General features: G+C 59.9%; 1 protein-coding gene across 7 annotated transcripts in view; it reads right to left on the bottom strand.

The window, feature by feature from the left end:
• SH3TC1 (SH3 domain and tetratricopeptide repeats 1) overlaps positions 1 to 23,626 on the bottom strand; it is a 51,345-nt gene extending 27,719 nt beyond the window's left edge. The window contains exons 1-3 of one of the 7 annotated variants that reach the window (XM_045528246.1): positions 23,479 to 23,622; positions 22,198 to 22,381; positions 2,757 to 2,976 (exon numbers count right to left, since the gene is read on the bottom strand). In XM_045528246.1, coding sequence (XP_045384202.1) covers positions 2,757 to 2,928 — 172 coding nt within the window. In that variant the 5' untranslated portion in view covers positions 2,929 to 2,976; positions 22,198 to 22,381; positions 23,479 to 23,622. Of the gene's footprint in view, positions 1 to 2,756; positions 2,977 to 7,202; positions 7,337 to 22,197; positions 22,382 to 23,478 lie in introns of those variants that run through there. The other 6 variants (XM_045528251.1, XM_045528244.1, XM_045528247.1 and 3 more) reach the window with 6 other exon arrangements.
• Positions 23,627 to 24,840: the final 1,214 nt, after the last annotated feature.

Genomic DNA, 24,840 nt, shown 5'->3' with positions numbered 1-24,840 from the left:
AACATGCAAGATGACATCTTTTGTCCCAGAAAGTAAGGACGTGCTCACGGAGTGAGGGAGACACCTCAAAAGCCCAAATTGGGGCGATGTGAGCAACAAAATAAAGAATGGGCCAGGCGCGGTGGCTCACACCTGTAATCCTAGCCCTCTGGGAGGCCGAGGCGGGTGGATCACTCGAGGTCAGGAGTTCGAGACCAGCCTGAGTGAGACCCTGTCTCTGCTAAAAATAGAAAGAAATTATCTGGCCAACTAAAAATATATATAGAAAAAAATTAGCTGGGCATGGTGGCACATGCCTGTAGTCCCAGCTACTCGGGAGGCTGAGGCAGTAGGATCGCTTAAGCCCAGGAGTTTGAGGTTGCTGTGAGCTAGGCTGATGCCGCAGCACTCACTTTAGTCTGGGCAACAAAGTGAGATTCTGTCTCAAAAAAAAAAAAAAGAATGGCCTTTACAGTTCAGAGACTAAATTAAAGATGTATGAGCCGACCCTAAAATAAATACATGGATAACGGGAGAGGGACCCACTCTTCCTTACCCTAGAACCAGCTAATGGACACAGAAGGGGTGACCGGTTGGACAGTCACCATCTGGTGGCCATCCTAATAATTAATATTTCAGCCACAACTGGCCATGGATGACAACAGGAGGCTTTATGAGTTTGATGAACAGGATATTCACATAGTCTCAGAGGATCTTCCCACAAGCTCCTTTCTAGGGAAGAATAGTAACTAGGTGGCGAGAACTGGCAGATGCCCCTTCACCAAGGGATGAAAGTCAGCATCTCCTGTCACCAGACCGAGGGACACCATAGGCCTCCTGACACAGCACACTGAGGGAGACACATCACTTCTTGGGATTCCTGCCCCCAATCCTGGATGACTACCTGTATCCTGAAGAACTGTGCCCTTTAAAATAGCAACTTCCAGATTTAAAGGCACCACAGAGAGGTGGCAACAGAACACAAGGCGTGACCAGGATTTTTTTTTGCTATAATGGACAATATTGGGACAAACGGTAAGATGCGAATGAGGTCTGTAGATTAGGTAACAGTATTATTAAAACCAGGAAATTAACATTGAAATAATTGCACTGTGGTTATGTATGGGAATGTCTTGGTTTTAGGAAATACGGATGCCTATAGAGATAAAAGGGATCATGTCTGCAATCTACTCCCAAACTGTCAGAAAAGATAAATGGGGGGGAGGGCAGCAAGAGGAGTAAAATATGAATATTCGAGGAACCCGGAGTCGGGGTGAGGGGGAACGGGAGTTATTTTTACTATTTCTTGCAACTTTCGTTGTCAGTCCGAAATTGCCCAGAGGAGGCCAGGGCTGAAGGGGCACAGGCAGAGCCTGCCCGCGGAGCTGGCACCGCTGCTGGCACCATCGAGCCTCCTACGAAAGCAGAAGTTCGTGGGCCGCGAGGCTGGGCCACAGATTCATTCCGGTGCCGATGCCAGCGCTCCCTGCTGAGCCTCCAGGGAGGAAACACCCAGCAACTCGGCCAGTGCTTCCTGTTCCTGCCACCACAGCGGTGTCCCCAGTCCCTCTGCCTGAGGCTCACCACTCCTCCTGGGCTGGACTCCCCCGCTCCGTCTGCACTTTCTGCCCAGGTGTGCTCTGGAGGGAGCAGCTTCTGTGGCCTCAGCGGCTCCCCGAACCAGGCCGCACCCCCAGCCCTCCGAGTCCTCGCTTCCTGGCCGGGCGGGCGGTGCCTGCAAGACCACTTCCCCTGTGAGTCAGCACCCAGGGGGCCACCATGGCCCCCTCCCAGTCTGCACACACACACACAGAAGGACAAGACACCAGGTACAAAATACTCCAAGCGCCAGGCATCTGCCATGTCAGACTGGGCCAGGCAACTGCACATGAGGTTTTGACTCCATTCTCCCAGCACGTCACTCCTTCATCGATCACTCAAACAGCAATGGGGCGTCTGCTATGTGCCAACCCCGGAGACCCAAGACAAGGGGCAGCTAAGCGGGTGATGGGCTGAGGTTAGACACTGTGGGGAGGAAGCCAGGACGGGACCCGCCACGGCTGTCTCTGGTGGGGCCGGAGCCGGGCAGACCTTGGCCTTCCCCTCTCCTTCCCTCCTCTCTCCCAGGGTCCCAGGCGGTGGGGAGAGTGGTCCTGGAGATCACCTAGGCCACCCTCCAGCTTTCCAAGTGGGGAAACTGAGGCCCAAGTCAAGCAGTGGCCCAGCAACCATCAGGATTAGAACCAGGTCTCCTAGGGGCCAGCTCGTCCTCACTCAGTGGGCTTGGTTGGGTAGAAGGTGTCCCCACCCAGGGCCTCAGGAGACTGGATGCCTGTCCCTGCTCAGCCACTGGCCACGGGGTTGCATAGGTCCAGCCCTTCCCCTCTCTGGGACTTGGTTTGCCTCCTGGGGGACCGACGGATACCCCATCCTGAGTAATCCCCGGGTTCTCTGAGGACAAAGCAGGACTGGAATGCAAACGCCAAACCCTTCGGGAGGTGTTTCTAGAACAGTCTCCGAATGCACGGGTGGCCTCTGGGCCCTTTCCCTGTTCTCTTGCCAGTTTTGTTATCGCCAACGCACCCCTGGAAAAACACGAGCCGGGCCCTCGTCTGGCAGATGACTCACCGGGCTCGGTTGTTCTCTCCAAACACAGGCCGAGGGAGGAAACGAGAGTGCCAGAGAGCAGCCCCGGCTCCGAGAGCACAGGGAGGCTGGGCGGGGGACAGGGTGGGCGGCGGGGGACGGGGCGGACGGGCCGGGTGGGATGGACTCACCGCCTCTGACAGCAGCCTTGGCCCCCTCAGGCCCCGCTCGCTCCTGGCCGGCGGGTGAGCTCATGGCCACAGTCTGGACCTCGTCCCTGCTGCTGCAGCCTCCTGGGGGCCCTGCCAGCCCCCTCCCCATCTGGGTCAGCTGCCCAGTGGTCACCTTGGCGGGGCCCTCCATGACCCGCCGTGGCCTCAGCGCTGAGGGCGCGGCATGCCTGGCTGGCCTCTGTGGAGAGAGGAGAGGGCAGGGGTCAGCAGGGATGGCCTCTCCAGGGAGACAGGCCGCCAGGACCAGCATGGACGCTGTGGCCAGAGTTGGGGGCCAGGAGGAGAAAACGCCACTGTTGTGGAGTGCCTGACGCCTTTGAGACCCAGCAGTGGCCCTAGTGTGACCATGGCACGATGGCGTGGTGTGTGTGATCTGGCCCACCCGCCTCTGCCTCCTCTCACTCTCGCGTTTGCTGTGCCCTCTTCTGCCACAGGGCCTTTGCACAGCTGCGCCTGCTGCCTGGACAGCCCCTCCTCCCCTTCGAGGTGGAGCTACTGGAACTCCCAGCCAGCTGTGGCTGGCTACTACGGCACCCTCTCCTGGGGCCATCTGTGCTCCCAGGGTTGGGTTAGTGCTTTGCTGCCCAGTGGATGACACAGAAGGACACAGAGGTCCCCTTTCAGGCATCAAACGTGGATGCAAGTGGAGGCCAATGGTGTTGGCGGCCTGGGCCAGGGCTGAGGCACACAGGGGACAGGACCCCAACAGGGGTCCTCGGGGTTGGGATCCGCCATGTCCCCCTCAGTTGTGCCTCAGGGGCAGAGGGGATAACGGGAGGCCTTGCTTGCACGGGGGGCGTGTGGTCAGGATGCCCTAGCAGGAAGGCCGGGCTCATTTCAGGCTGATCGTGTGCAGGGAAGGCTCGACCCTGCCCATCTGGGACAGCTGGCAGGAGTCCCCTCTGCACGGTGGCTGGAGAAACGGGGCACCACCTCTGACTCCCCGTCTGGGGATAAAAATACAAGTCCAGCCTCCTGAGGACCCGCCTGCCCTTTCTTGGTGGACTCTGGGCAGTGGGCCAGCCAGCAGCAGGCCCAGAGCTGGCTGGGCCAATAGTGTGGGCCTCACGGCCCAGACGTGCCCGCCAGGCCAAGGCCAGGCAGCCGCAGGCTCCCCCGGCAACCCGAGGGCCTCCCAGCCCTGTCCTGTCTCCCACCTGCACGCTGGTCCCTGGGCAGGGAACACACAGGGGAGGGGGTCAGAGTTGGGGTCACAGGACATGGGCTGTGCAGCAGGAGGCCCTGAAGCTGTGAAGGGGCCTCAGCGAGCCCCCTCCCACCGGCCCACCTGCCCACCTGCTCCAACTGTAACCTGATGGGTCAGTTTGTGGCCGAGTCCTTCCTGTCCCCCAACCACCTGTGAGGGGCAGGCAGGGCCAGGGCCTGTGGGACGACAAACTAGAGGGGGCCCTCAGACGCCACAAGGCACCCAGGGGACCCTGGCCCCCTGCAGGCAGCCCCAGGGAGGAGAGCCCAGGCCCGACCACAGTCCAGGACGCAGTGTTGCTGCGGGGCTCCCGCCAGGGCACTTGCTGGATGGTTATACACCTGGTGCCTTCGGCCTCACTGTCCCTCGTCCCAGGGCCCTGGTCATGCTTGCAGAGCTCCTCGGCACCCTTCAGAGTGCAGCTTGGGACGCCCTGGCCACCTTCCCCTCGGACTTTGTTTTCTCTGCTCACTGCCGAACCGTGGTCCTGGCACCTGGTGTCGTGAATGCCGCTGCCTGGGCCCCGGTCTGGCCTGGACCGGGAAGCCCACGGCCTGCAGCCCGGACTGTCTTCCCACCCTCCCTTCGGGAGCACCCGCGAGTGGCTCAATAGCACTGGAACCCACCCCGCAATGTGTAAGGCTCCTGGTTTTGGAGGTCTTCACTCCCTACCCCAACCCCAGGTCCCCTCTCTGTCACTTTGTCCTCCAAGACCAGGTCTGATGTTCCTACATAGTGGAGCAGGTGCCCCAGCAGGGGGGCATCTCTCCACCCCCTGGCTGGTGCCTGCCTCTCCCGCCCCCTTGCACCTCCTCCGGGTCAGGAACAGCCCCATGTGAGGCAGCATCTGGGGCCCCCAGGGGTGGGCACAGAGCTGGGGCTCAGGGACTGTTTTCTGAGAAAAGGGAAGGCTCCCAGGTTCAGGGAGTTTCCCGCCTGCCGGGTGAGAGTCCCATGAGGAAGTGGGCTCAGTCTCTGCCAGTCGCTCAGAGCTCCCCCACTGCCGCCCCGGCAAACCACCGCCCTGGGCCCTGCAGTGCCCGACTCATGCTGCAGAAGTGGAGGCCTGGCCAGGCGGGTGCCCGGGGCTCCCCAGGGCCAGCTCACCCAGTTAGGGGGACCACCAAGCAGCCTGCGGGGCCTTTCTCTAGCTGGCCTCATCTTGCTCAGTTTCTTGTCGGGTGGGCCTGGGGTGGGCCAGGCCGGAGAGGGGAGCTTGGCACCGGAACATGCAGGCACAGTGGCTGGGGAAACCTGTCCGTGCCTCAGTTTACTCACGCAGAAAATGGGAATGAACACACCCACCTCACAAGGAGGCTGGCTGGGTGGAGCAGATGGGGCTCCTGCTTTACAAGTTTAACTAATGTGGCTGGAAGAAGGGACAAGGCTCTGACCCGCCCTGGGTTTGGAGACGTCCGGCTAGAGCTTTCTTGGAGCTTGGACTGAACAGACACTCTGAGGGACCATGGAGACCTCACCACGCCACCAAAAGCACCTCTGGAGAGGTGTCTTGTCACCCCATGTCCTGGAGTGAACACCGTCCACGCCCAAAAGTCATGCCCGCCTGGAACCGCGGGTGGGAACATTTTTGGAAATAGGGTCTCTGCAGATGAAGTTAACTTTAGTTAAGATGAGGTCGTACTGGACTAGGGCAGGCCCTGAGTCCAGTGACTGGTGTCCTTGTAAGAAAGAGAGGACATAGGCATGCAGAGGGGAGAGCGAGGGGAGGCCAGGTGACCACGGGGGTAGAGTATGGGGTGCTGCAGCCACAGCCAAGGGACACCTGGGGCACCGGGGCTGGGGGGCAGGGAGGAGCCTCTCTGAGAGACCAGAGGGTGTCAGTGTGGCCACACCATACCGCCATCTCCAGCTGCTGGCCTCCGGGACCGTGAGAAAACAAGTGCTGCTGTTAAGCCCCCGCTTGGTGACACTCTGTTATCGCGGCCACAGGAAAATACCGCACCTTGTAACCTCCTGTGCCTTGATTTCCTCTTCTGTGTAGTGGCGTCAACATTACCTATGTCACTGTATTTTTGTGAGGCGGATTTAATGACGTCACACGCATAAAACACTGGCCCAGTGCATGACACAGGAAGCCCAGTGCATGACACCACTGTTGACGCCACGTGACAACAGGCCCCCTGAGGTGCTCACTAAGCAACCTCGGTTGACCTGGAGGAGGCAGGTGCCACTGCGCCCACTGCGTAGATGTGCCACCAGCCACAGTGACTCTGCATGCACAAGGTCACCCAGTCAGGGACATGGGTGGGATGTGAACCCAGATGTCCGAGCCCAGCCCTCCCACACCCAGCCTCGGCCCAGGCCCTGCTGCTAGCTGGGCTACAGCTCGGCGTCCCCGGGGCTGGGAGGCGGCACCCCGAGCGGCGGCCCGTGTGCGCTGCTCCTGGCTGCAGCACCACCCGCACCGATAACTCCCCACATCACTTTGCCATCCCTCGCGTCTGAGCCTCACTGGCCGCACAAGATCAGAAACTCCCACCTCACAGACGGGGCAGGGCTCCTGGGGCTCCTGGGGGGTCACCCCCAGGCCCAGAGCGAGTCTCAGTGGTGTGCACAGGACCACATGCCCCGGCCACACCTGGAGTTGAAAGGCTGAACCTAGGACCTCCCCGGAACTTTCTGGTGGGTATTCCTGGTCAAGTTGCTCGTCCCTTTGGTGGATGGAAAGGAAACCTGGGACGGTGATGTCCAAGTGGCCGGGTCACAGCCACAGCGGCCCCGGGGATGGCTCAGAGGCTCTGTGCTAGCACTCGTGGGCCTGCTGATGTGGCCTCGAGCTAACCCAGGGCAGGGGGCACACCCGAGACCCACTGGACCTGGATGCCTTATTGCTGGATCCGTGTCCCGTCCAGATCCCGGGCTGCTCTCGCTGAGGGTCAGTGTGGGGTGGAGCGAAGTCCCAGAGCAATGGTGCTTTGTCAAATCTGAGATCACTGTCTGTGATCACTGCACATGTGCCCCAGTGTGCTGAGCGCGAGCAGCCTCTCACGGCCCCAGAGTGCAGCTGTGCTCTGCCCTGACCCCAAGCAGGTCAGAACAGTCCTCAAGAAAGTAGGAGGTAGGACACGGTTCTTATGTCCTGCGGCAAGACCTAGCTCTGCAGACGGCAGCCTGCTTGGCAGGTCCACACCCTGCCTGCCCCGGAGCCCCCGTACCTGCCCTGGAGTCCCCCATACCTGTCTCACACGCCCCCGTACCTGCTCCGCTCCTCAGAGGCAGCTCCCAGGCCCACACAGCTGTAGGACACAGGCACCAGGTGGCTGATCCCAGCTCAGTGCTGACTGGCCCCGCCTGGCTGTCTCCAGCTGGCCAGGGCAGGCAGGGGCCGCCCACAGCCAGGCTGACTGCATGGCCGCCGCCCCCTGCTTCCTGCTGCACTTCCTCCCTGCGCCTGGCGGCGGATGAGGCAGGCCCAGCACTGCACAGCGCCCAGGCGGGTTGATCATTAGCTCCTTCCTGGACCGGCCCTGGGCCCTGTCCTGCCTGCCCACTGTCCAGCCCCCAGACTCCACGGTAGAGGCCAGGGGACACTCACCAGTGCCAGCCCTGCGCCCTGCCAGCCTCAGCTCTGCTCTCTGCTCCTCTTCCACTTACTGCACACATGTGTATACACACACGTGCACACACACTAGTGCACACACACAGACACACTCACACACACACAAACATGCACACACAGACATACACTCACGTGCACACGCATACACTCACATCCACACACACAAACACGCATAGTCGTGTGCACACACAGACACACACAAATATATACACACAGACACACACTTGTATATACACACAGACATGCACTCACATGCATACACACAAACATGTACACACAGACACACACTTGTGTGTACACAGAGCCATGCACACACACACATAAGTGCACATACAAACATACACATGCATGTGCACAGACACACATGCACACACAAACACACAGGCATACACATGCTTGTACACTCAAAGACGCATAAACCCACATGTGCATGGGCACACGCAGACACATGGGTGCCCGTGTGCACACAGGACAAACACACATGCACAAACACATGCATGCAATCCCCTTCAGTCTCCGTCTGGCCCATTGGCCCATCAGTGGGAACATTTTAGAGAAGAGCTGGGCCCTCCACCCCTCTGCCGAAAGCTCTCCTTCCCAGGATTCCGGCACCTCCCCAGGGGCCTACCTCGTTACCTTCCCATTGGCTCCAGGGCAGGCCCAGATTTGGGAAAAGGAACCTTCCTAGCTGGGCTGAAGCCAAGCCAAGGTGGGATTCTCACCCCAGCTCACTGGGGAGCCCAGACCCGGTCTCCTGTCGGCTGGGGCAAGAAGCAGGAACTGAACTCGAGCCCCGTCGGCCCCCACCTGTTGGCCTGCTCACATGCCCTTGCCGACACCCCGGTGTGGGCACCCAGGGCCACGGCTGCTGGCGCCAGCCCAGCCCCAGGACGCAGGAGAAGGAGGGCTCCCTCCACGTACGCTTGTGGCGGGCTGGGGCTTTACACACAGGTGTGGTAAAGCAACACCAGGAATAATCCCTAAGTGAAATAATAATGTGCCCATTTCGCAGATAGGGAAACTAAGGCTCAGAGGTAATGTGACATGCCCAGGGCCAGTGACCAGCTAGAGGATGAGACTAGAATCAGGTCTGCCTGGAGTTTTAGGCCTAGGTTTTCCATCACAGCACTGCTGACATTTGGGGCCAAATCACGCTGTGTCATTGGCGGGCGGAGACCTGTGCTGTGCACCAGGGGGTGTTCAGCCGCATCCCTGCCTCCACCCACCAGATGCCAGTAGCCCCCTCCCCCCAGTCATGACAACCAAACATGGCTCAGGTATTTATCCCCTGGGGGCCCTGGACAGCACCACTCCCAGCCCTTGCTGGGGGCCCCCACCCCCTTCCCCACCCTCCGTTCTCTAACCACAGGCTCCGCCTCGGCATCCACTTCCCCAGCTCCCCAAGGTTCCGAACAGCAGCCCCTAAAGTCACAACAACCCCCACGAGGGCAGGGCCCAGCTGGAGACACTTGGGCACGTCCCACCTCACCCCAAAGGGCCTGCAGGGGCAGAGCCAGGCCTGGCCCGGCTCCCCAGCCCCCCAGGCCACACACATGCTCGGTGACCACATGGGGGGAGGCAGCGGCACCTGGTGGCCAGGTTCGGAGTCCCCAGCGGCAGCAATCTGAGTGTCTGACCCGCCAGGCCTAGGGCGGCTGCTCTGGAGCCCTGGCCGCCCCTGTGTGGTGGAAACAGTGGTCTCTCCGGTCTCCCTGCGGGTAGCTGTGACAGTCACTGCATCAGTGTCCTGGGGCTGCCACAACAAAGGGCCACAGACTGGGGACTTCAGACAGCAGAAACCCCTGCTCTCAGTCTGGAGGCCAAAAGTCCAAATCCAGGGTGTCGCAGGGCCACGCGCCCTCCGGGGGCTCTGGGGGACATTGCTTTCTGCCCTTCCAGCATCTGGTGGCTCCCAGCATCACCCCAGTCTCTGCCTTGTCTCCACGCAGCCTCCTCTGTGTGTGTCTCCCCTTCTGTCTCTTCTAAGGACACTGTCACCGGACTTGGGGCCCACCTGGGTCACCCAGGAGGATCACATCTCGAGACCCTTGACTTAGTCATATCTCCAAAGACCCTTATTCCAGATAAGGCCCCGTCCACAGGTTCTGGGTGGACCTGACTTTTGGGGTCAGTTCAGTACTTGTGCTCGTGAAGCAGGCTGGGGACAGGGTCACAGCCCCCTCAGCCTGAGTGGCCTGTGGTCCCTCATGCTTCATGTCCTCCTGGTCCCCCCTCGGGCCTCAGGGATGGACGAAACAAGGTCAGGGCCCCACCCTGAAGCCCCTCCCAACTCTGGCCCTGGGCACCTGCCCTCACACTTTGCCTTGCGAACACCTGTCCAGCTCCCTCTGCCTCCCCGTTATCAGCCCTTGGAGCCAGTGACACCCCACCCTCCATGATGTCCCACTGCCACAGCCCACAGAGCCTTGGGGGCTGGAGTCCCCTGGCACCTTCTCTGTAGGATGGGTGTGACCCAGGGCACCAACCTCTCCTCTGCTCAGGCTGCTTTCTGGGCAAGCTGCCACCCCCACATAGAGGCAGATGCCCCAAGCCCCCTTTTCACGGGCACCCGGGACCCTTGGGTGCCCAAGATGCCCCGCATTACCCCCGCCCCCTCCAGGTCTTTCTCTCCCCACCTGCCTCTGCACGGCCTCTGGCCCTGGGACTCCCCTGGTGGGCAAGTCTCCTCCACCAAGGGTGACGCCCCTGTTCCGGGTCCAACTCCTCCCCAGCCCAGGCCGCCACACACAGGAGCCAGGCAAGCCAGGGCCCCCGCACCCGTCAGCACACCTCACGGAGTGCTTACGTCCTCTGAGAGGCCCTGGGGGAGGCGAGGGGCCTTCTGTGGTCTGCTCTGGGTCATCACAAAGATTAAAATAGATTCGAGAACTTTTCTAACAGTCCAACACACAGCACAGTCGTGCTGACATGTCCGTGCACTTAACAAATGGCAACGTGGTCCTCTCTGTGGCCTCAGCCCTGCCAGGAGCACTGGGGACGGTGCTGGATGGGCCAGCGGGAAGCACCACCGTCCCCAGGGGGTCAGCCCCTCCTGACAGTCCCCTGGCCCCCATGGGTCGGGGCTGGCCTGTCCCACTGCTCAGGTGACAGCCCCAAGTGGCTGTGGAGAAAAGCGGGGAGTGGGCACCCGAGACATCCCCCACCAACTCGCAGCCTGCCCATGGCACATCCTCCTCCTGGCCTCAGTTTCCCACCTGTGACGTGGGGCCCAAGGGGTGGGTGCCCCAGCGCTCCATCGTGCTCACACCTCCACCCGCTCGCCAGAGTGTGCAGAGCACACTTCCTCCCCTGGCCAGAGGTGCTCGGCCTCGCCTCCGTTTGTTTTTCTAAAATCTGTGTTGAAAGAGGCCCCAGACAGGCTCCGGCGTCCACACAAGGGTCTGGAGACATTTCCTCTCCTGGCCATTGTCCCCCACAGCGGCTGGAGACCCGTATCCTGTTTGTCTCTGCAGCTGTGCTTTTGGCCCTAGGCCAGGGGGATTTTCCAAGAGCCTCCCCACTTGTGCACAGAGCACCCCGACCCCCACGGCACACCCAGGCCTTCTGGAGGGACACACCTGAGCCTTGCAGGGCCAGGGCTGTAAGCAGGTGTCCCTCCTGGAGGCTGCAGACACGGGGGCAGTCACACAGCTCTGCCTGCCCGAGGGCCTATGTGAGCCCCAGCTCAGGCTTGGACTCCCCCTGGCACAATCTGTCACTTTCCTGGGCCTCAGTTTCCCCCTCCTGCAAGAGGTAGAGCTGGGCTTGGGACCTCTAAGTGCCAGCCAACAGCTCTGATCCCTGACATGGTTGTAACAAGTTCAAGTCCTCACTTGCAGAGAAAATGCTAAGTCCCTCTCGTGGATCGTCACCCTGTGGGTCTCCACAGTGGCGCTACCAGTGTGAGCACCCTCAGGATCCCCAGACGAGGCACAGCCTGCCAGGTCGCCGCTCCCGGCTCCCAAGCAGCAGAGCCGGCCTGGGGCCCAAGGACTCTGGGGTTTTTAGATAAGCAAACTCTCATGCCCTCCAGCACCAGACCCTGGTGTTGACCTTTTGGATGGCGATCTGTGTCTTGTTGAATTACCAGGTACGGTGACCCGTTGGCAGGACGAGGGGACGTTTTGGGAGCTTCCTCATGTCCCGACCCACTGCCAGCCTGCTCAGGACGGGAGCGTGGACAGGTGCGTTAGGGCTGGAGGGAAGCAAAACAGACCCGAAGAGGGGCTTTTCCCGATGGAGGGACAGAACATTTTTGGCAAGTTCTTCCTGTCCCACGTTTTGGCCGCTCAGGATTCTACGCAGACCAGTGCCAGGGACACATGTTCAAGCACGTGTGCCTTGGACTTTTCTTGTGCCCTGCAAGGGCAGGACACTGTCGGCGTAGGACACGGAGCTCACCCGGGGGGAGGCCCAGGCTTGGAGCGGAGACGGAGGATTCGCCGCGGCCCCTCGCGGTGCTGGGCTGAGGCTGTGCCAAGGGGCAGAGAGAGGAGGCAGTGGGTGAGTGAGGTGGGGCTGGACCCACGGGCCGCGGGTGCCCGCGACTGCCATCGTCAGCACGTCTGACACACCCTGCCACTCCAATCCCAGTCCCGGTGTCCCCCACCCAGATCTCGCTCAAAGGCGACCTTCAAGAGGAACACATCATCCCAGGTGGCTCCGAGAAGTGGCCAAACCTGCTGCTCCTCAGGAACCAGCTGTGGCTGAAGCCCCCAGCCCTCCCGTGCTGGTTTCCCAGGGAAACCCAGGACAGCCCTGCCACCTCCTCAGACACAGGCCCCAGCGCTGAGCAGCCCGGCCGAGCCCCAGGCGCGGCCCAGAGCCGGGAGTGCAGGGCCTCCGTGCCTGCCTTCCTCCTCCTGCCTGGCTGTAGGCTCTTACTTTTGTTATTTTTAGACCCTTGGGGAAAACAGTGACAGCCACAGTCATACAGAGATGGTTTCTGATTTCCTCATGTCATCTTAGAGCACATTCCGCCTTCTGAGACAGACGTGAGCCACATCAGCACAGAATCCGGAGCTTGGAGAGGGGACCCAGCCCACGCCCCTGGGATCCCCGGGCCGCATGCCTCACTGGGGAATCTCACTCTCCACCTCGAGAGAACTCTACCCTTTGTGGTTTGTGGCCATGCCTGCCCCCCACGATGGCAGCCCCCCATCCCAGCTCAGCCTTCTGGGACCCCACCCCACAGGAACTCACAGACAAGGAGGGGAAACCAACTAGGAGACAGACCAGGATGATGCAGGGTTATCAGTGCAACGGCCGAGGGAAGCCTGGGAAGGAAGAGTAAGGAGGGCAAAATCCAGGCAGGCTTCCTGACAGCGGAGGTGCCTGGGCAGAGACTCAGAGGGAGAGGAGCCAGGCAAAGAGGGGGTGTAAAGGGCTTCTCAGGGGACAGGGTCAGCTCAGACAGCTGTGCTCTAGGCACACAGTGCTAAAGTCTCCCACAGACAATGCAGGGGACAGGGGACCTCAGATACTGGCAGCCAGTGAGGAGCCCCACCCAGGAACACTCTCACCCCTGAGGGTTAATCTACAACAGGCCATACCAGGGGCCATAAAACACTCTCAGGAATGCCGAGGCCCTGGGGGGTACTGGCTACCCACACCCGCCCCACTCCAGCCGCTACTGTTCCAGTAGGAACAGGCCTCCGGGAGCCTCCGCGAGGTCATCCTCGAGCAGGGTAGGCACACGCTGTCTGTGAAGGGCGAGTGGGGTGGAAGTGTGTTTGGCTTTGCCCACCGTCTGGTCACACAACCCTGCCATTATGGCAGGAGAGCAGGCAGACACTGGCAAGCGAATGGGTGTGGCTGCGTGCCAATAAAACTTTATTTACAAAACACGGGGCTGGATTTGGCCCACAGGTGTGGTTTGCAGACCGGAGAGCTGAGATCATCCTGTGCTCAGGCCCAGCTTCCTGCTCCCCCAGTTAGGACTGCAACTGCGAACACAGTGCACGGATGATTAAATTATCAAGTATCATTCAAGAACCTGAACTTAGACGGTGAGAGATGGCCCCAAATAAACACTGGTAGTTGGGTAATAAGAGTGTAATTTTACATGTTCAGTCTTGCAAATGCAAAGGCTGGTGCTGGAGGAGAGTCCTTCATCCAAGGTCACAGGAAGGAGAGTTCCTGGTGTTTACATGACCCTTTCATTTTAAAGGGGACTCTAAGAGATCAGCCCCACCCCTGGAGAATGTGTCCTGGCCCGAGCCCAGCTGTGACACCGCCCAGTCATCTTTCCTGGCCTCTGATTCCTCATCTGTATAATGCAAAGTGTCTGGGCTGAATCCGCCTTTCCCAGAAAGACAAAGACACCGCCGCACACCCTCTGGGGCAATGCGTTCCGAGCCCCACCTAGACCCAGGATCTAGGGGGAAGGCCAGCAGAAATCTGCCCTGAGGTTCCTTTCTGGGTGGATTCCTTTGCGCACCCAAGTTTGGGAACAAATGTGTCTGGGCCGTATGATAAGCCGCTAGCCTGGAGCCCGGCCCTGCCTGCGCTATGAGCTGACCCTGGAGGGCTAGGATGGTGCCCCACTCAGCAAATGCTCGGAATGTTTGTTATTTCTGGACTTCACTGCTGAAACCGGCCCTTGATCAAAGATGAGCAGAGCTCTCAGCCCCTGGATTTCAGGAACTGCTCTTTGCAAAACAAGGACCAAACAGGCTTGCAAGATGACTGATGGCTACGAGGCCGGAAGGGTGGCCAGGCCACCAGGTCAGAGGCCTGCAGGAAGCAGTCAGCAGTCCCCGGGCCTCTGCTGGGACCCAAGACGCCTGCTGCTGCCGCCTGCCTGGAACGTCCTTCTCTGCAGGGGCAGGGGGTCGCCCTCTAGCCTGGGAATCGCTGACTGTGCAGCCCGGCAGGTCCCTCCTCCTCCCCTGGGCCAGCCCGGCCCATGACCCTGGGAGTCCTCAGAACAGTGCTCCTCAACCGGGGCGGTGAGGGAGGTGAGCTGTTTGCACAGGCGAAGTTTCAGAAGAAGGATACCCCAAATAATGCTACTTTGGCCCTTCAGAGGAAGTTGGCCAGGAAGGTCGCATTCACTGCCGACACGAGAGCCACCCAGGGGCTTGGCACACCCCAGGGCAGCCCTGCAGTTCCCGCCAGCCCCAAGCAGCCCCTCCTTTGACACAGTGAGGCACGGAGGACCATCCACCTGGGAGGTTGCAGGGTGACCAGGAGGGGTGTGCGGAGGAGATGAGAGTAGATTGTCGCAGGCTAGGGTGCAGGGCAGGGGCTGCGTGGTCGCTGCTCTTCCCGAGAGCCTGGGGAAGTCAGACTCAGCTTTCGGTGAGACCCAGGACCCCAGACACCACGGGCCCTCGTGCCCCCCAGCCCCAACATTCCTGAATCAGGGAATGGAGCCTTGGCTGGAATTCCAGGGGGCTGATCTTGACCTTGGCTCAGGCAAACATTAACCCAGCCCAAGCTCACATCCCCCCACCCTTACACCTCCTTGGGGTGCGAAGTCCTCCCAGTCTGGAACCTGAGGCTCTGAGGTCCAGGCTGCTTCAGCCTCCCGCTGCACCTCAGCTATGCCAGACCTCACTAAGGAGCTGGCAATGGGCATTGTGGGCACCTGTGGCTGCACGGGTCCTGCCCACCTCACTCACCCACTGCTTCCTGTCTCTCGGCCCTTGGCAAAGCCTTAGACACTGTCCACGCGCCCTCCCCTCCCCACACTCCCCAAAACTACCCTGGCCAAAGTCACCAGCACCTTGCATGTTGCCAAACCCAGCAGTCCCTTCCTGGCCTCACCTTACTCCCCTCTCAGCATCCCCATCTACTCCCCACGCCTTCCTCTGAGCACCTTGTCCTGCCCCCAGGCCTCCTCCCATCTCACAGTCTCGCCTCTCTAAAGGTCCGCCTCCGTGGGGTGAGTTCATGCAGGCAGGGACTTCCAGAGCCCACGCTGACATCTCCAGGGCTGCTGTTGAGGCGAGGGCCTGAGCCGGTGCTGCAGGGTTCCTCTCGAGTGGCTGACAGCCGAACCGGACATCACACAGCCAGACTGGGCAGCTGCTGCCCCGGTGGCCTGCCCGCCCCCTCCCCACCTCTCCCTGGCTGTTAGTCAACGGCCCTGCAGGGCACTCGGCACGCGGCCCTTCCCTTCCCCACCTGGTCACATCCAAGCCACCCTTGCCAGCCTCGGCCCTCCATCCCCCACCCTCAGGTGGGGCACTGTCACTCTGGGCTCGCCCACGTGCACCCCCCGACTTGACATATCACTCTTCCAGGCCTCACCTTCTCCTCCAGGCTGGGGCACATTACCTCCCTGGGAGGCTTCCCTAACCGTGGCCAGATGGCCCTTCCCCAGCACCCTGGAGCCCTGAGCACACGGTGCTGTAACTGGGACTTTCGTCCATCACTGCACTTGCTTAACAGGCAGGTCCCCTCAACTGCGGGCTCCTCCAAGGAGGCCGCTGGCAGGGCCTTACGCTCTGCGGCCCTCAAACGCAGCACAGCACTGGCGCTCTGCAAGTGTTTGCTGAATGACTAACAAATCAAGTGCCTGAGACAGGGGCCTGGGCCACCCAGCCAGGTGGAAGCCTATGGCCCCATGCGTGCTGAACAGGAGTGGCTTCCCAGACATGCAGAAGCAGCCAGACCCCGATTAAACAGCACCTCTGTCAGCAAAGCTGTGCGGGATGCTGACCCCTCTTGCAGTCGCACATGTCCCTCCTGCCTCCCCAGGCAGCAGCTGGGTGGGAGGCGTTACCCAGGCTTAGAGCCAGGCGGGGGTGCTGATCTGTCCCTGCCTCACCTGGGGACTCACAATGTGAGCAGGGCTGGCCACCACACTCACCGCACCTCCCCAGGATGCTGGAGAGACAGGGACAGAGTGGTAGCCTCGTGATGGGTCCCTGCTGCAGGCTCTGAGCAGCAGCCCTTGGGCAGGCCAATGTCCACACCTGCAGGCTTCACAAGCCCGGTGCCCAGCTGGGGTGTTTCCCAGGTGACATCTCAGGGAGGCATGGCCAAGCGCACACCACTGTGGTGCCTGGCCAGGTGTGGGCCCCGAGGTCTACCCTCAGCTGCTGAAAGACAGGCATATCCCACACCCCCTTACTCTGGCATAGACCCCCATTCACAAAGGGGAGTGCAGTGGTCCAGGCACCTCAGACCCCTGACCGGGGACTCGCACACTGACTCGTACAGCACACGATAAGGTGCAACGTGGTGACTCATGGAGAGCAGATTCTAGAGCCGACCACCTGGGTCCAAGCGCCTGGGTGAGCTGCTTCACCTTGGCCCTGCCCAGGCCCAGTGCCCACCGTGGAGAAAGGGGCCCTGCAAAGAACATTATTGTCATTGTCATTCGACAAGGGCACAGGGGCACAGTCAGCAGGTGGCATTGCCCAGCCCCAAACCTGCAGCCCTAATCTGGCCTGGCCCAGGGCTGAGCACCTGGAACGCGGGTGAGACAGACACCCTGCCCTGCAGAGTGCCCGGCCTCGAGGTACGGCAGCCCAGGACACAGACAGGACGAGACAGCTCAGTGGCAGCCCAGCAGGCATAGCGGCCAGGGCACGACACAGCCCTGCAAACGGCCAGGAGGCTGCCTGGAGTAGGGGCTCGGAGCCCGCCTTGGCACGTGAAACATTCAGGAAATGCGCTCCCTGGGAGCAAACATACACAGTGGGCCTGGAGCATCCCGTAGTGCCAGGAAGTCAGGAAGTGCAATTGATCTCTTGATAGGCAGACAGATGGATGGACCAACAGGTCCCCAGACAAGGGAATATGTCAAGGGGACACAGGAGCCACTGAAAGAGCTCCCAATGGCCAAAGCTGGAAGAATCTGAGCAACAAAATACAGGTAAAGTGGTATTAATTTATAACCCAAAATATAAAATAAATGCCCATGAGTCTACACTGATATAAATAAATGATTATCTAACTAAGTGATGGGGGGAAGAGGCAAACCTCCATGCAGAATAATTCCAAATATTTACGAAGGAGTTCTGCCCTAACCAAAGGTCATGCTCCCCCCTTCCTTAGTGTGGGCTCCAAAGAGGACAGTACAGAGAAGGGAAGGAGGAACTCTACGGGGACAATCCTGGCAGACACCACTGCAGCCAGGCGGCCGCGGCCAGCACCAGCAGTGATGAGCCCTGGCGACAGTGTGCACCCTTGCTTGATAGGATGTGATGAGAATGGCGTTTTACTTTTGTGGTCTTCCTCCTCTGAAGCCGTAACCCAAGCCTAGTCATGAGAAAAACATCAGATAAACCCAACTGAGCATGTAGAACAGCGGTGGGGTAGGATGATAGGGGCACAGATGAGGGCATTAACTCAGGTTGGGAGTCAGGGAAGGCTTCCTGGCGGTGGTGACATTTGAGCAGGGCCTTGAAGGATGGGCAAAGGCGCAGCGAGTGGGGCGGATGGGAAGTAGGAGGAGAGCAGAGGTGGGCAGGAGCCACAGTGAGGAAGGTCTGTACCGCCAGCCTGAGGCCCTTTCTTGCTGAGAAGGGGGAGGAATGTGGCTCCCAGGAGGGGCCAAGCCACAGGACAGGGTGGCATCCCTCTCCAGGCCCCACCTGTGGCCCACAGTGGCCAAAAGAGGACAAAGCCTCAGGCCCAGGCCTGGGTGAGCAGAGCTCCGGGACTGCACCCAGACCATCTGGCGGGTTCTGTGGGAGGCTCACTGGGCTCCTGCCAAAGCGGACCCTCCACCCCAGCACGTCTCGGGTTTTAGATTCTAATCGTGAACCTGAAGGAGGAGGGGGAGTTTCCTTCGATAGAAACACATGTTCCTCTCGGGGCGGGGCAGGAACATGGGGGGACAGGACCGGCCCGGGTGTGCCTCGGGGGCTCCTCAGCCGGCCTGGGCCTCTGTGCTGCCCTCATTGCCACGCCCCCCTTCCAGTCGGGCAGCAGGGGGACAGGAGCTGTCTGCACATCCCGCACTTGGCCCTTCCAAGCAAGGAGGGCTACTCAGGCTGCCCCCACCCTGGACTGCCTGACAAGTTCTTATGCATCCTTCCAAACCCTACTCGGCCATCACCTCCTCTGGGAGCCCTCCCAGACTGCACCTGCTTCTGGGAGGGAGCTGGGGGAGGAGAGGAGGAAATAGCGTCCTCCTTTGCCCCTCCACACCCCCGCCTCACCAGGGTGCCTGGTCCTTCCTGGGCAGCACTGTAGCAATGTGTCTTCCAGTCTGGCCCCGGGGCTCAGCGCCAGCTCTGCGAGGACAGGCCCAGCCCCCAACCCTGGTGCCTGGCACGCAGTGGGCACTCTGCAGACATCCCACCCCAGTTCCAGATTGGCCCTGTGCTCGTGCGGTGCTTGGGGAAGGTGTCTTGCCACTCTCGCGGCAGTCACCCTGTCTGTGCAATGGGACAGCTGTCCTCGCCCCATGGGACTGTGCTGGGGTTTAAAACACAGTCATCAGAGTCGCTCACAGGGCACGGGAGCTGGACAAGGTGGCCTCGGGCGCAGCACCCCGCACAATCTTGGGTCCTTTCACTTTCTCGAGTGGTTCTTCTCCTTTATGTCTTTTTAAAACTATACTTTTTAGTTTAAAACAATTCCAGATAGACAGAGAAGTCGGGACGACAGTCCAGGGCATTCCCACGGACCGCCACCGGCTTCCCCAAAGTTACCACCCACCAGGGCACGTGGTCACAGCGGATGACCAGCTAGGACTCCACTACGCGACTTCCTTAGCTCCCCAGTGTCCCTCCTCTGTCCCGGCATCCCCCGGGACACCACGCCGCAGGCCGTGGTCGCGCCAGCACAGAAGACAGGCTGCTGCAGCGCGGGGAGGACCCGGCACCCCCGCAAGCGCCCCTGTGGGCTCCTCTTGGCTGCGGCAGTCTCCCGCCCTCCTTCATCGCGGCCTCTGCGGTTTTGGGAGGCCTGGCCATGAATTGTTTATGGATATACTTCAGCTGGGATCTATCTGGTGTTTTTCTCGGTCCCTTTACTTTTAATTTTCAACAAATGAAATTTGCTGCTGGTTTTATTTCAAAGACCCCGGCCCCTCCGCCAGCAGCTGCAGTGAGCGAACCCACACCTGGGAAGCCACCACCGTTCAGACGCCACAGGAAATGCGAGGGACTGGAGTGACGGTTCCTGTCTATTGCCAATCTGAGGGCAGGTGACCAATACCCATAAAACCACAATAGTGCTTAACCGTTGACCCCCCCTCCCGCTGGGAGTTCACGCTGCAGAGCACCCCTCCCTCTGCAGTGGCAGGTTCCACATTGCCCGTTTGTAACAGCAGCACCTTGCAAACACCCTAGGTGTCTGGCAAATCACGCCCCGTCCACACACCGAAGAGCAAACGGCTGTGACCCAGAATGAGGACTTTCTCTGTGTGCCAGGAAGGACAGATCCCTGAGACACATTAACCAGAACAAAGCAAGATGCGGAGCGATACGCAGGTCTTGCTGCATTTTGTTATAAAAGGGGTTAGAACTCGTGCAAACCCGATTGCTTCGTGAGAAGAAACCGCCGGGGGATAAATGCACTGAGAGCAGGGGAGGCACAGAGGGACTTTCTAGGATGGGGAGACCATGCTGTGTGACGAGTGGGGGACACATGACACCAGGCATTTCTCAAACGCCTTCAACTTAACAGCACAAACAGTGAGCCTTAATGTACGCAAATTTTTAAAAAATTTAGGTGCCAGTCACGGTGACTCACATCTGTAATCCCAGCACTCTGGGAGGCTGAGGCAGGAGGATTGCTTGAGGTCTGGAGTTTGAGACCAGCCTCAGCAAGATCAAGACCCCATCTATACCCCAAAAGGGACAAAATTAGCTGGATGTGGTGGCGCGAGCCTGGCTACTTGGGAGGCTGAAGCAGGAGGATCACTTGGGCCCAGGAGCTTGAGGCTGCAGTGAGCTGTAATGATGCCACTGCACTCCAGCCTGGGGGCAGAGCAAGACCCTGCCTCAAAAAAGTAAATGTAAGAGGACAGGAGGATCCTCCTACACGGATGTAGAATGTGGCAAAACAATTAACTGTGTTACAAATGTAAAAAACAATCTCACTGAGAGGAGGGGAAAGGTACCTGCCTTTGCGGCTTTGGAAATGAGTGGAGTCTGGAAGGCTAGGGGTGAAGGACCCGCACGAATGTGCCGTGGCCGGGCTGATGGAGCCGCTTCCCACGGGGCTCCGTTCAGCTACTCTGATGCTTCTGGACACGCAGACTGCACTGAGCCCCTAAGGAGTGGACGGCTGCCGTGAGAGCCGGGGCTTCTCAGTGCTCCAGTGGGAGGTCACAGACAACCAGGGCAATGGCTGGAATGATCCACATAGGAACAGGTTGGAGACATCGGTACGAATGCACATTTAACTCCATAGAGACACAGATGTGACGTAGGAATACCTACAGATGTGCATATATGTGTGGGTTAGCACGCACATATATGTCTCCAGGCCCAGTCGACCGAGAGGACCTAAAAGACAAATGCCCATGTAGCAACAAGCAGACCTGGTGCCCAGGTAGATCCTGACCCGTAATACCATCCCCGGTGGAAAAGACCAGGACCCGCAATAAATGGCTGCTCCTAGGACTCGGCCAGGACACATCTGAGATGAGCTTGGCTTCCTGCACCAGGGAAGCAAGGATGCTCACAATGAATGAGTGAAATTTCACATCGGTGGGGGCACGTCACAGGGACACAGGAATCAACTGAAAGAGCTGAAATAATTTGAGCAAAAAATAAGGTAGTGTTAGATTATAATCCGAAGTGTAAAATAACGTCCGAGAGTCTGTCCTCATATCAGCGAGCAGCAGGATAGCTGAGTAAACCGGGAAGGACTCCAAACAACCCACGCAGCTGCTCCACTCTGGCGGGGGACGCGACCTCCACTCTAAGTGTGGGCTGAGCGCAGTGACTTCCTTCCAGAGAGAATAGTATGTGATTGGAGTAAAATGAAAAACAGAGCATGTTCTCGGCAGAGAAACCCGCAGACACCACCGCGGCCAGGTGGGCACGGCCGGCACCTGCAGTGACAGGTCCTGGTGGCAGCGTGCGCCCTTGGCAGGATGCGGTGAGGACGGCACTGGCCTCCGCGCTCTTCCTCCCAAACACCCACAGGACCCCCCACCTGGCCAGGAGACAAATCCAGGTGGGGGACAGTCTACGACATCCCTGACCCGTTTTCCTCAAAGCCATCAAGGTCAAGAAAACCATGGAAAGTCTGGGAAACTGTCACAGCCCAGAGGAGCCCGGGGAGACGTGGTGTCCTGGGTGGGATCCCGGGACAGAAAAGGGTGTTGGGTAAAAAGTAAGGAAATCTGGATGAAGTGTAGGCTTTGGGTAGCAATACGCGTCGATACGGTGACAAATGCCACGTACTAATGTAATATGCACACCATGGGGAAACCGGGTGAGGTTTTACGAGAACTTTCTGGACTGTCTTCCTAATTGTTTTGTAAATCTAAAACTGTTCCCCAAAAAATCAAGGCTATTAAAATAAGTCCCAGCAAGGTGGAGCAAGCTTGATGTGTTTGGAGAATGAACTATTAAGGCCTCAAAACAACAGAGTGTCACAGCTCACCCTGTGGATCCAAGCCAGGCCTGGAGCCTGGGTGACACCCCAGGGCCACCTGCTTGTGGCCAGCCTAGGAGCCTCTTGACCCTCACCTGGAGGAACAGTGTTCTCCTCCTCCGTTGAACGTTAGCAACAACGACGTCTGGGCAGAGCTGGCTCTGGCTACTGTCCCGCACGCCAGGGGCTGCGGCAGGCCTTTGGAACGGCGTCCGCGCTCTGGCCACCACCTCCAGGGACCTTGGCCAAGGTGCACCACCTTGTGCCTTGGCGCCTCCTCTGTAATGAGGATGAGTGAGGACAGGCCCCTCCGCAGGGCTGGGGCCACGTCGCTGCCACCACAGTCCGAGCGGGCCCTAGTCAGTTCCCACAGCCCCCATGGGGGAGGCTGGGGGGCTGGCTTGTGGCACATCGAGAAACTGAGGCTGTCCTGGGGCCACAGAGTGGCCTCCGCCCTGCCTGGGCAGCCTGTGCAAAGTGCACACACGTTCCCCCCGTGGGGCGGCCTCCGACTGACCCCCTCCTGGCCTGACAGCCTCTGACCCCTTCAAATCCCGGTGCAGTGTGGACGAAGTGTGGGCCCTGACAGGGTTTGGGCCTCCTTCAAAACCACCCTGAGGCCTGCCCCTGTGGGAAGGAGAGGTCATCCCCAGGGGCTGGCAGGGACTTTGTCCCCAAGTGGGGGATGGATGAGGCTTTGGAGCCGCGGGGAAAAGGCTGTGATGGGTGGGGGAGGAGCAGCTGGCATCCCCAGGCCGAGTGTGGAGTCCTGGGGGGGCAGGGGCAGCATTGGAGGCACGCACGGGAGGGGCCACAGCCCTGGCCCCCAGCCCAGTGCCCCTACACCCCCCCAGGGTCACAGGCACTGGACTGTTTCTATCAACTGTGGCTGCTGACCGCATGCACGTGGACACTGCACAGGACAGCCACCATGAACACTGTCATCTTACAAATTGGGAAACTGAGGCTCAGGTGGGTGGAGCCATTGCCCGAGGGCACTTGGCCAGCAGTGGGAGCTGGACCGGAACCTCTGGCCGACTCGGCTCAGGCCCTCACCTTCCTGTGAGGCACCTGCAGGGCTGTGAGGGTACGTCAGCCCCACCTCACACCTGCCACCCTGACAGCACCCAGCTCCACTCACTGGGCTCTCAGCCTGTTTCTCAGATATGGGGACACCAGGCTGGCCCCTCCTTGGACACCTGAAGCCCCTCCCAAAGCAGCTCTGCTTTGCTGTTGCTGGCCAGGCTGGTTTTGGGTGCACCCTGCCCCAAGCGCACCCTTCCCTGGCCTCACCTGTCTGGACAGGTGGCCCTGAGCATGGGGCTCGGGGGCTGTAGCCTTGGGGGACGGACCCTGCTGAATGGTCTAAAACTTACCCTGCCAGGAGGTCAGACACTGCCAAGGAAGAGGGAGGGAGGAGGCTCTCGAGGCCCCTCACCTGCTGCAGTGCCCCCGCTGCTGTCACGGCCCACCCAGTCGCCGAGGTGCAGTGCCCTGTCCGGGCAGGGAGGTGCACATTTTTAGCGAGCCTGGCCCTCCAGGCTCCAATCAGGTGGCCTGAGCTGTCAGCCCAGATCATTGGCTGTGCTGCCTGCGGTGTCCCGCCCGCCACCGGGAAGGGGCTGGGTCTCCTCGCTGACCTTCCTCCTCTTATCCGGGAGGGCAGAGTCAGCTCTCCAGGGCCGGCATTCCTGCGCTGGGCAGGGAGGAGGCAGGGGGAGCTTGGAACTGGAGCTCCCAGGGGATTTGGGAGCGTGGGGTGGGGGAGGCAGGCCCTACCTCCCTGGTCCCCCGCCTCAGAGAGGAGAGGGACAGGAGCTGGCCCCGCTCCCGTGGGATGAGGACAGCCTGGCCACTCCCGCCCGTGCCTGGTTCCTAGAGCTGGGCCTTCATGGCAGCTGGTGGAGAGCCCGCAAACGTGTATTGCGCACCTGCTGGGTAGCGCTGGGCCGGCGGAAGGCCAGCAGGAGGTCGGCAAAGGTGGACAGTGTCTCTCTGGTGGTGTCCAGGGACACTAGGCCCCGAACTTGCTCAAGACAGAGTCACCTGGGACGCCCTAAAGTCTGAAGTTACAGATTCTTGACTTTGGGCCCCTGTGTCAGTATCTCCCAGGGCAGGGCCCAGAAATCTGAACTGCCAGGGGCAGGGCCGCCCCTCTGTGCCTGGCTGTGTGGCACGGGCAGGTGTCCTAACGTCTCTGTGCCTCTGTTTCCCAGCCTCTGAAATGGAAGCACAGCAGGTAGCTAGCCTGCCGAATCCGGTGCTTATGAGGAATAAACTAGTTAGTAAACGTTCAGGGCTTAAAACATTGCTCCAAGTGCTGCATCTTCTCATGAGAGCTCCGAATACACCAAAATTAGATTAAACCAGGCGGCTGGGAGGCTGCTGCCTGGATGCTCCCGTCGGGGTGTTCTCGAATAGCGAGAAGGGAGAGGTGCCATCTCACCCTGGCTCACAGACACCTCCCGGCCCCCGCCTGGCCGGTGCCATGGGGGTGTCAGGTAGAGAAGGAACACGCGTCCTCCAGCCTGGCGGCGGGGGAGGCGCACACACATGCACCCAGGTGTGTATTTTTGTCCGGTGTTCTGGCGATTGCGACTCAGCCATACAAGGTGATCCTCGCGGTCCTGCCTGGGCTGTGGGCCTGAGCTGCCCACTCAGTTTTCCTTACCTGCGTGAATGAATGAATGAATGAATGAATGGGATGTGAAATGTTTGACATTTTTCTTTGCTTGCAA

This window comes from Lemur catta, chromosome 17 (genome assembly GCF_020740605.2).
Source record: "Lemur catta isolate mLemCat1 chromosome 17, mLemCat1.pri, whole genome shotgun sequence".
NCBI classification, from domain to species: Eukaryota; Metazoa; Chordata; class Mammalia; order Primates; family Lemuridae; genus Lemur; species Lemur catta.
The sequence above is the reverse complement of the archived record's forward strand: the minus strand, read 5'-3'. Positions and strand labels throughout refer to the sequence as shown.